At 35.9% G+C, this 11,965-nt stretch overlaps 1 protein-coding gene across 1 annotated transcript in view; it reads left to right on the top strand.

The window, feature by feature from the left end:
- Positions 1-11,965, top strand: part of LOC102257669 (probable ATP-dependent RNA helicase DDX60) — an 88,050-nt gene that overhangs the window by 58,231 nt on the left and 17,854 nt on the right. Inside the window, exons 24-28 of the mRNA XM_014535219.1 lie at positions 442-567; positions 2,256-2,383; positions 4,122-4,280; positions 5,592-5,736; positions 7,726-7,878. Of these exons, the coding sequence (XP_014390705.1) occupies positions 442-567; positions 2,256-2,383; positions 4,122-4,280; positions 5,592-5,736; positions 7,726-7,878 (711 nt within the window). The remainder of the gene's footprint in view (positions 1-441; positions 568-2,255; positions 2,384-4,121; positions 4,281-5,591; positions 5,737-7,725; positions 7,879-11,965) is intronic.

The following is an 11,965-nucleotide window of genomic DNA, read 5'->3' as shown; positions in this document are numbered from 1 at the left end:
TCCTGCTCGCTTCAGCTCCATGGCTGCTGGTCCCCATCTTGGTTAGGTTAATTTGCATATAGTCGCTCTGATCGGCTGGTGGGCATGGCTTAAGGCATAGTGAAGGTACAGTCAATTTGCATGTTTTTCTTTTATTAGATTATATATATATATTAGATTTATATTTATATATATATAATAAACACTTAAGAAATTTTTATTTCTTTTACCTCTAAAGTTAATTGAAATATTAATAAAATTATGTGTTGGTATGTTCTAATGAAAACAGAATAAAATGCAACCATTACATAGAGAACAGAACTGTTGGCCTACCTGCAGTTATCTCTGTAACTGAATGTGGATGACTGCTTGAGAGATTTCCTTCGTAATGGTGGATATGGAAAACTTTAGAAAAAATGATGACTTCATTTTCCTTTGTATTTGTGGTTCTTCATTTTCAAGGAGTTAGAACCTGAAGAATTCAGCTGCTTCAAAAATAAAATAGTCATAACAAGGGCAGATGCTAAGAAATATGAAGAGGAACTGAAAAAGGAAATAATTCACTGGAGTCAGCTGGACCCAAGCAAGGTAATTAAAAACATTTAGGATTTCTTTAAATTTAAGATTAATATGAAATGGATCTGACTTCTTCATTTAGGTTCAGAAGAATCACCCATAAAGCTTTCAAGGATTTGAAACATGAGTACCCCATTGCCATGTCTTGGTGTTCTAGCTTAAATTTAGTTAGCTAGATGTGGAAAAATGCAAAGAATAATTGGGTACCACATCTTTTCTGAATCTCAAGTTAAGCTATTGCTTTTCACAGAGGATAGGACTTCTCTGATTTCTAATACCAGTGGGTCATTGCCCTGATTTTCTTCTCTAATATTTCCCTAAGGAAGACCTTTTGTCTATTTTACTTATTTAAATAGGTGAATACCCAGTTTCTTTTGGTTGCCAACAACATGGATAGTTGAAATAAATTACAAGTATTATTTAATTTACCTTACTATAATTTCTATTCTTTGACTTTCCTTTTTTGTTATGATAAAATCCTCATAATATTTTACTTCCTGAAAATAAGTTCTACAATATCTCAATGGTACAAGCAGTGACACATGCTGTAGTTACCCAGGGCTGATTCACCAGACAGTTAGAAGGAACGGAATATGGTCAAACTCATTTACATATCCTGACATGTAATATCAAACAACCTTGACTGCTTGGAGCCCAAAGTCATGGTGAAGATGTGATCACTTCATGACCAGCCAGGTTCAGGTAATGGAAGCAGAATTTCAATCCACCCACATTTTCTTCATTCTCTTTCCACATGGGTAGGAACCCCTGTTTGGTTTTGGTTTTAAATTTTAATTACACCCAGACTTGCGCAGACTATCTGATCTGCAAGTGTGAAAACCAACTGTCAAGAATTGCTATTGTATAGATAAAGGTTGTCAGCATTCGCTGCTTATAAAAATGCAGCTTATTAAAATTTCTGATTTGATTGGCTTTGTGTGGTGCGGGGGCAGTGGAACATGAAAACAAAATTCTATGAAATTTCAATGTGCAGACATGGTTGAGAATCTTTGGCCTATCATTGCTATTATCTGGCTTTTAACACACTGGGATATATAGGCACCAGCCTAGATCAAACTTAATTTTATTTACTCCTCTTGACTCAACATATTTTAGGAGGTGGCCAATCTCTAAGCTCTAATTAGTTCCATCAAATATACTCTCCATTAGGCACAAGTGATATATTTCTTTTCCTTAGAGCTTATGACATGCCTCATGGTAATAAGCTGTCATTCATAACATGAAAATCCTCTTCTCATCTATTGTATCTTGTCTATCAATTTTTGTTAACATTTTACATTCTTTTCACCTAAAATTTTAGTTTTAAACATTTATTTTCCTTAATTTTATGTTAGATATTTTGTTAAAAATATGATTTGTAGACAGGACTTACTGTGCTCTGTGTTCACCCTATTAATAACCAATATCAATTTGTAACCATCTCTGCCCCATTCCATAAACACCGTGCCATGATATGACATAGATATGATTACAATATTGTAGAAATATGGCATTCAAGTTTTCTCAGATTTTAATTTTATTTGAAAATTTGCATTATTTAGATATAATTTCTAACTTACTCCATGAAAATGCGCTAAGCCTTACCAATTTGATTTTCAGTCTCAAATGACAGCTGATTGTATCATCTATCTCTTCTTCACAATCATAAGTATTTTGACTTATCTTATAATTTTATTCAGGTGAATCAGTTATTCATGTACCTTAAGCCTCAAACTTTTGACAGTGCAGAAATTGAAAAGCGAAGGATGTTTCCTCATTTTGTGGAAAAACTTAAAGAAATGAATAGGCTGCCTGCAATATTTTTTTCGTAAGTAACATTTTCTTAGCATTATACTTAATATTGTATAAATTTGAAGAATTTTGAAAACAATCATTGAGGAAGAATATATATAACCTTTGATTCACAATAGTAGAATTTTGAGAATTCTTTTAATCCTCATTCGAGTATATTTTTTTAATTAATTCTAGAGAGAGAGAGAGATACATCAATATGAGAGAAAAACATTGATCAGTTGCATCCCTTATGCTCTCTGATCAGGGATCAAACTGTAACTAGGTATGTGCCCTGATGGGAATTGAACCCACAACCTTTTTTGGGGGGCACAGTAGACATTGTTCCAACCAACTTAGCCACCTGGCCAGAGCATATTTTGAGAAATTATAACTCTATTTATGTTGAAATCATACTTATAATACCAAGCTGGGTATAGGATGAGAGAAAAGAGCACCTCTCATTAGACTATATTTCAAAATCTAATTGTATAGTTTAATACTGTAGAATTTCTGGCCCATCCTTATAAGAAAAGTTCTATATATCATCAAAGTAAGATAAGGAAAAAAGGATAAATAGAGTATGCATTTGCCAAAGAGAGCATGTACAATAACACACACATGCATAACATATACACACAAATGACCTTGCTGTATTTTTTCTATAGGTTGTTTGCAAAAGTAGACTCATCTAAACTCTTCACTAAAAAGGAAAGACCTTCACTCTGCTAGTTTCCTTTTCCTATTTTCCCTTAAGAGTATTAAAAGAAAAGTGAGCTGGGGCTTAGTAGCAACATCAAACAATTAGCAATCATGTTTTCATTATACTTAAAATTTCCTTTGAAAAATATTTTGTTAATCTATATGTATGAAATGAGCTTACATTCAGTTCATTTTACTTTGCTCATTGGTGCTAAGTCCAGGACTCAAGGATGCAGAAGCAATCTGTGACATGACTGCCCTTAAGGAATTAATATCCTTGGAAGAGTGGTTGTATATGACCTTGAAATAGTTAGACTCAATAGTTTAGCCAGTAAGTATATACACAGTTACTCAACATTTCAGAATTCAAGAAATTCTGTAGGTGCTAATAGTGAATATGAGGAGATATTTGTCACCTCTGGAAACATAGGAGAGTAAAATAGTAAATTATTAATTATAAAGTCCGTCCCTCAACAGTATAACATAATATATACATCTTAAATAAATGTGTGATAAAGACATTGGGTGCTTCAAAGTTTAGTGGGAAGAGAAAATAATGGCGAGGGTGGCTAAAGACACTTAAAAATATTTTTATTGATTTCAGAGAGAGGAAAGGAAGGGGAGAAAGAGAAAGAAACATCAATGATGAGAGAGAATCATTGATCAGTTGCCTCCTGCACATCCCACACTGGGGATCAAGCCCACAACCGGGAATGTGCTCTGACTGAGAATTGAACCATGACCTCCTGGTTCATAGGTTGATGCTCAACCACTGAGCCACGCCAGGTGGGCTACAAAGGAATTAGGTCTCAAAGTGTATATATTCTAGATAAGAGGAAAGGTGAGGAAACCTACATCTAATTTGTTATATTTCATTTTAAACAAAGCAAGATCTACAAAGCAAACAAATTAAAGGTAGATTATGAATAAAACTTATATGATTGTATGTATAATCTATCTCTCATATATGAGAGATAGATGTAAGTAATATGAGATGTATCTAATATATACGATACATATAAGATTGATATGAACATGCAATTATTAACAATTCTCATATATTTTTAATTTAGATTTAACATTCACTCAGTGGGACTTTCAGCTTCACGACTTTTTACACATTTGATAAGCAAACAAATTACTCATAACAATCCAAATTCTGAAAGAGAGAAGAAAATTTTGATCAAGAAACTATGGAAAGCAAGAAAATCTCAAAAAAGAAACATTGCCGCGTGAGTGTTTTTACTTGAGCTGTGGAATTTTAAATGTTTAAAAGAATGCATGGGTGTTCAGCTCTTTTTATAAATTCAAACTTGTTTTTATAACATAATAATGTGACTGTTTTTCCCTTTCTATGATACATCGAGTTAATTTAATTATACTTCACTTTTGTGGGGACATCCAAGAGAGAATTTTTTTTGAATATTTTAGTAATTATACAATAGTTTATAATAATTTTCTTCATTTTACTAGCTTCTTTTTTTTCTTAGAAATGCAAGTTATAGATTTGTTTTTTAGAAATTGCAAGTTTGCATATTGCTAAAAATAAATTGTTTAAAAAGATACCCATTAGAATTTCAACCAGCTAATTAGTCAGAACAAGTTCACTGACACATTTTTCTTTTAACATAACAAAGGAAATATGATTTTTGCATTTTTATGACTTTATTATCTTAACATAAAGTATATAAATATATAAACAAATGCCTGTATTTTTGTTTCATTCTAATGTACAAATTAACCTGAAAAACATGATGTATGAATTTTGTTACATAACTTTGTTTGATAATAGTTACACAAGTCTCACCCTCTTCGGGATTCTTTTCTAGCATTTGTCTTTACCTACTCTTGAGAGAAATAATAACCATAATACAATAAATTATTCTTTTCTGACTGTTTCAGATAAATTTCTGAGGTGGGGGTGGTCATATAAAATGGGTTTGGGTCTTAGAGTAAAATTGCAGATAGGATGACTGAATCAGGCCCACTCTGATGGCCCAACAGAATGTTGACCCTTTCTCCATATGTCACTTCACCAGAGCAATGACTTGTTGAGAAGTGCTCCAATACATCGCTCATGGCTAATTTTGGCACATATTGAAAATCAATTACAGTATGTGTTTAAAAGAAGAGAGTAGCAGATAACATTTTTCTATACTTCTTCAACTATTAAGAATTTGCATTTGTTTGCAGTTAGTAGGATACTTGAATTTTTTCCATCATATTTAATGTAAAAAATATTGTTCCACTGGATATAGAAAATAAATTAAAATTTGGTTGACATGAGATATGGGAGAGGTGCAGGAGGTTTTTCTATTCATGTTAGATGCATATTAATGCATATGTTTAAAGTATACTTAAATGGTAAGTTGATAAAGACACAATTGAGGTAATTAAGGCCTGAAGAATATCCTCTAATAGGGATATTGTGTTCTGGGTTTGAGTTACCTGGCATTTACATACATAACCTCAAACTTAAAAAAAAAATAAAAGAACATGATATAATCAATATATTTACGCATTTTTCTCTTTTTCATATTCAGTTATTTTAATTCAGATTCAGGTGCTAGAATACAAAGAATCATTTTATTAGCAGCTGAAATAAAGGAAATTAAAAAAAACCTTAAGAAACATTATGAAATTTCACCAGACTGTACTTACACTGACCGTACAGTTGTGGATTATCAGGTAAGAGAAAAAAAAACAACAAGGGTAATGCAAATGTGTGTATGGACTTGCTAAGGCTGCTGTAACAAAGAACCACAGTGAGTGGCTTAAACAACAGAAATTTATTTTCTCCCAGTTCTGGAGAGTAGAGTCTAAGGTCAAGGTGTTGGCAGGGTCACTTCCTTCTGAGGGCTTCTAGGGAAGGATCTGTCCAGGTCTTTCTCCTTGGCTTGCACATGGTCATCTTCTTTCTCTATCTTCATATCATCTTCCTTTTTATGTGCCTGTGTTCAAATTTCCTCTTCTTATAAGGACACTAATCATATTGGATGAGGGCCCACCCCAATGACCTCATTTTAATTGAATAACTTTATAAAGACTCCATCTCCAAATGCAATAACATCTTGAGGTACTGGGGGTGCACAATTTTTGGAGGAGCACAATTTAGTACATAAAAGTGTGTATGATGTCTATACTTTGATATGGAATTTATAAAACACGTAACATACTTAATCTAAATTAATCTTGAAACAATGGATGGGAGACTAAAGTTGTAGGCTGGAGAAATTAAGATAATTTGTTTGTGCCGTAGCTGGTTTGGCTCAATGGGTAGAGCGTCGCCCTGTAGACTGAAAGTTCCCAGGTTCGAGTCCGGCCAAGGGCACATGCCTGGGGTGCGGGCTTGGACCCAAGTAGGGGGCATGCAGGAGGCAGTCAATCAATGATTCTCTCTTACCATTTGATGTTTCGATCTCTTTCTCCCTCTCCTTTCCTCTCTAAAATCAATAAAATATATTTTTTTAAAAAAGATAATTTGTTTGAATTTATACAGTTATTAAAAACAGCTTGATGATTTGTGCCAAAGTATAACTCCAATATTTATGAAACTGTCTTTATTAGTTGAAGTTAATTATAACTATTCCTTTATGTAGACAGATATATAAATATCAAATGTAAAAATCTTTTCTCTCAGCTATAGGCTTAAGCAACAACTTGCTAAAAGAACCTCAAAATCATAGTTGTCTGTCTTCTGAAAAATTTTCTTTGTCAGTTTTTATCTACCTTGCACCTAGTTCTTCAAACTTGAAACTGTGGAGTTCTGATTGCCTTATATTTCTCCCTGATGCCACAGCTCATTCAGAAATGCTAAGCAATGGTTGCTCATAAAATACTTGCTGGTTGACCTTATTGTTCATGTAATAGTTAGAGAAATATGGTTATTACTTGTTTATGGCTTGTGCAATAATTGGGAGGGGGAGAAAGAGAGGCAGAATGAGAGTAAAGAGGTGAAAAAGAGAAAAGAAAAAAAGAAAAGAGAGAAACAATAACAGTGACTAGGAAAGAGGGACAAAGAGGAGATACAATAACAGTGACTGACAGAGATAGACAAAGAAATGTACAGAAATAGAGAGTTTCAGAGAGAGAGAGAAAGGAGAAAAGGTTAGAAGCAGAGGGAGAGAAACAGGGAAGGATTGGGCAGGGCCGAGGGGTGGGGGGAGGAGGAAAGTGACAGACACAAATTTTGGGGGATACTAGCATCAGGGCACTCTGGTCCCTCACCCACCTCTTATCCTGTCCCTTCAGTGTGTCCTCATTGTCCCAGGGTGAGCTGGCGCCCTTAGTTCAGTCCATTACAGCTATAGCCAGTGATTAAGCAGTTGGGATCATGGCTAGGCCTTGACCACCCAGTGGGTATGGGGAAGAAAATGGGGTACATGTTCCTGATGAAGAAATGGATGAAGAAAGGATCACTACATATAAGGTTGGGTTGCATTTGCTTGTGTCAGAAAGATATGGAGCTTTGAATGTCCGGTACTGTGAAACCACTCTACTAAAATATAAAGCCTATTTAAATAGGCTTTGGGTTCTGGCCTTAAACATACTATTGTTTAAAGTGTGTCCAACTCTGAATTTATCTCTAAACAATCTTTTTAGACGTGACATCATTGTTAAGTTGAAGGATCAATGCTTTCATTTGACACTACAGACTCTTTGTTTGGGGTATTTCAGACTTTAGCAAAGATCCTACGCAGACTGAGAGGAACAAGACAATGCTACAAACTACACGGTCTGTTAAAGCGGGGCATTGGATATCACCACGGTTCGATGGAAATCAGACAAAGACAAGTTGTAGAGATGCTTTTCAGACTGAAGCACCTCAAGGTTGGTGAACTTTGAGGATAACTTTCCTAAAAACAGTGCCTTCATTCTTTCAGCCTGAGTAGGATAGTCACTCTATCTCCCTCCTCATAACCTCTCCACTGCAAGGGATATGTTGCTAACATTTTAGCATATTCTATTCCATCCCTTTAAATACATTTTACATAGTTAATGAATAATATATATGCAATTAGGGATCCTGTCTACTTTGCTAATCCTTACTAATAAAAGCCTAAGTGGTCGTCATGCCGTGATGCCCTCACGCCATCACAAGATGGCTGCATGCACAGCGGGTGTGTGCAAGTGGGTGGGGCTGGGCTTGGGCTTGATGCTGTGTGTGCAGCATGGAGCCTGCCTGGGAGTCCGGCCTCCGCAAGGCAAGGCCTGCCAGCTCCACGCAGTGAGGCCTGCCTGGGCGTCTCTCCTCCTCCTGGCTCCGCGTGGCGAGGCCTGCCTGGGGTCCAGTGAGGTCTGCCTGGGGGTCCCCCGGCTCCGCACACTGAGGCCTGCCTGAGGATCCGGCCTCTTCCCGGCTCCATGCAACGAGGCCTGCCTTGGGTCCTAAGGGTCCTGCCTCCCAGCTCTGCGCAGCATGGAGGCAGGAGCCCCGGCTCTGGCCTACCTCTTTGGGGCAATCCATCAAGGAGCCCCGGATGGGTGGGTAGGTCCTACCTCTTTGGGGCAATCGATTGTGGGGCTCCCGCACTGTGACAGGGCACAGGCCAGGCTGGGGACCCTCCCCCCCGAGTGCACAAATTTTGTGCACTGGGCCTCTAGTAGTATGTAATTAAGTTTATTATTAATTAGCATTACATAATAAACATTGTATCAGTGCATCATAATATACATATATACTTTATTTAAACATTCTAATGTTGAAATTGTTGTTTATAAACATATATCATCATTTCCGATTGTTGATGGGATCAGCTGATTCTGCAAAGTGAAATCACTGGTTTGAAGAGCAAAAGTGATTTTCAGACTTTAGAAATACATTGCTAAATTTCTTTCCAGAATGACTGTATTTGTTTACTTCACCTTGACAATTTTGAGTATTATGGCTAAAAAAATGGAGTTGTGAGTACAATGTAGAGAGCATTTTATATGCCATGCACCCAATTTCACTTATTAACATCTTGCATTAGTATGGTACATCTATAATAATAAAAGTGTAATATGCTAATTAGATCAGACATCATTCTGGATGGCATTCTGGATGTCCTTTCTGACGAAGCTGGGGCCAGAGGGAAGCCGGTGTCCGCAGCTGGGGGAAGGAAGGCCTACTCATGCAAGATTTTCGTGCATCGGGCCTCTAGTTTGTTATAATTAAATAATATTGACAAATTTTTATAAACTAAAGGTTATTCTTTATTCAGACTTCCTCAGTTATTCCTGCAATGTCCTTTTTCAGTTCCACAATTACAACCAAGATGCAACATTTTACTTGTCAGACCTCTTTAGGCTTTCTTGGATGTGACACTTTCTCAGATATACTAGTACCTTGTTTTTAAAGATCTTGATGCTTGTAAGGATAATTGATCAGATTATTTTGTAGAATATTACTCAATTGGGATTTCTCTGATGTCTTTCTCATGATCACATGGGATCTTATGGGTTTCTTGAAGGAAGACCACAGAAGTAACGTGTCATTCTCATCATATTATCTCAGGGTTATAGATTATGGACATGACATCACTGTGGATGTTAATCTTTAGCACCTGGCTGAGATCATATTTGTTAGACTTTTCCACGATAGAGTAACCTTTTAATCTCACTTTCCATACTGCCCTCCTTGAAAGGAAATCACTATGCATAGTCCATGCATAAGGAGTAGGTAATTTAGTTATACTTTACCTCCTTATAGTTGAAGTATCTACATAAATTATTTAGAATTCTTCTGTATAAGAGCTGTGTCCCTTCTCTCTCTCATTTATTTATGTATCCAACATATATTTATATCAATATGGACACATGGCTATTTTCTGCTTTGGATTATAATTCAATGCTACTTTACTTTTTTCTTATTTGAATTGTTTCAATTTTGGCAATTGAGAGCTCTTTCACTTGCTTCCTGTAACCCTTTGGCATGCTTCCCTCATTGTGAGTTGTTTGTTTTTGAACACTTCCTTACATTCTGGCAAAGTAAGATGCTCAGTCCCAGTCTTGGGATAAGTCGTGTCTCCAAAGAGGCCAATTTCTTTTAGAGGAGCCTGAGAAACTGTTACAACCAAGAAGAGTCAAAGGAGACATGCCTACCAAATGTAATGTGGTGCCTTGGGTAGATACATAAAAAGAACATTAGGTAAAAACTAAGAAAATCTGGAAAAAGTATGAACTTTAGTTAATAATAATGTATAGGACCAATTTAAGATGTTAATTGTAGGGAAAACTGGGTACAGAGTATAGGAACTCTGTATTATCTTTGCAAATTTCTTTAAATCTAAAAGGGTTCTAAAAATAAAGTTTATTTAGCAATATATTCTATACATGCATTAAAATGTGTTCTGTAGGTACTGATTTCAGTGTTCTGGGAGGCTTCTTAATTTAAATTTGTATTACTGGTAATTTTTTTTTTACCTTCTACCAATTATTGAAAGTAGAATTATTGAGAATAGAAAGTGTTAATGTAAATTTTTCTGTTTCTCTTTGTAGTTCTGCTAGTTTTACTTTTTTGTTTTAATATATTCTATATTCTATAAGAAAATAGCCTTAAGAATAAAGCACATTAAAAGCACTCTGAGAAAATAGAGTACTGTAACAGAGTGACATCTGATTTGTAAAAATGAAGCCAGGCCAGTGTTATTCAGTGGTTGTGTTGCCCTATGAACCAGGAGGTGACAGTTTGATTTTCTGTCAGAGCACATGCCTGGGTTGTGTGCTAGATCCACAGTTGGGGTCATGCAGGAGGCAGCTGGTCAATGATTCTCTCTCATCATTGATGTTTCTATCTCTTTCTCCCTCTCCCTTCCCTCTCTGAAATAAATAAAAATATATTTTTAAAAAATCTAAAAAGCAAAATGGAAGCAAGAAATAAATGAAATTTTATCTTCAGAAACTTAAAGGAAGTAACTTCCAACTTAGAGTTTTATACACAACAAAATTATTTTTCCAGAATAAGGGCAAAGTGGAGAATTTTAGACAAATAAAAACTAAGAGTTTTGCCATTTTGCTTCATCACTTAAAAAAGAAAATTCTAAATTTGGAAAAATGGAAGTAATTTCAGGAAAATGAAAGATGTTTAAAAGTATATAAATGAGTAATCGTAGAAAAACACAAATATAGTGAAGTTAAAACTTTTGTTATCTCAATAAAAATAACACCATGGAATAAAAAAAGAGAAATATATGTTACAATAATGTATATTTCAGAAGTGGAGGTTGTTGTTGTGTGTGTGTTTTTAAGATCTTTTTTATTGATTTCAGAGAGGAAGGGAGAGGGAGAGAGAGCAACATCAATGATGAGAGAGAATCATTGATTGGCTGCCTCCTGCATGTCCTCTACTGGGGATGGAGCCCACAACCCAGGCATGTACTCTTGACCGGAATTGAACCTGCAACTCTTCAGTCCACAGGCTGACGCTCTATCCACAAACTAGCTAGGGCATGTGGAGGTTGTTTGAGGTAATATCTAAAGGGAGGATAAAATTAATTATTAATTTTGAACTTTGATAAATACAGATTATATGAATTTTTCAGTACCCACCTAAAGAACAGAAATTGAATGTTCAACATCCAAACCGCAGAGGAAAAATAAGTGGCATGGAAAACATCTGAATGAATTAGAACCAAGAAAGCAGAGAAGAAAATTTAAAACACTGTGACAAACCATATAAAATGGTAGCCAGATCAACAAATATCCTATCTAATAATAGACAAACATGGTAATTGACCATACCTTCGCTATACCTACCATTGGCTAATCAGCGCGATATGCAAATTAACTGCCAACAAAGATTGCGGCTAATTTGCATACTGCAGGCAGGGCGGGCCAGTGTGAGCCGCCATCTGGGCCCCCGTGTGCCGCCTAAGCCCCACCCCCAGCTGGGACCCCCGTGTGCGGCCCTGGGCGGTGGGGCTTGGCGGATGCGAAT

The sequence above is a fragment of the Myotis brandtii genome, unplaced genomic scaffold, assembly GCF_000412655.1.
Source record: "Myotis brandtii unplaced genomic scaffold, ASM41265v1 scaffold14, whole genome shotgun sequence".
NCBI classification, from domain to species: Eukaryota; Metazoa; Chordata; class Mammalia; order Chiroptera; family Vespertilionidae; genus Myotis; species Myotis brandtii.
This window is presented reverse-complemented; position numbering and strand designations above follow the sequence as displayed.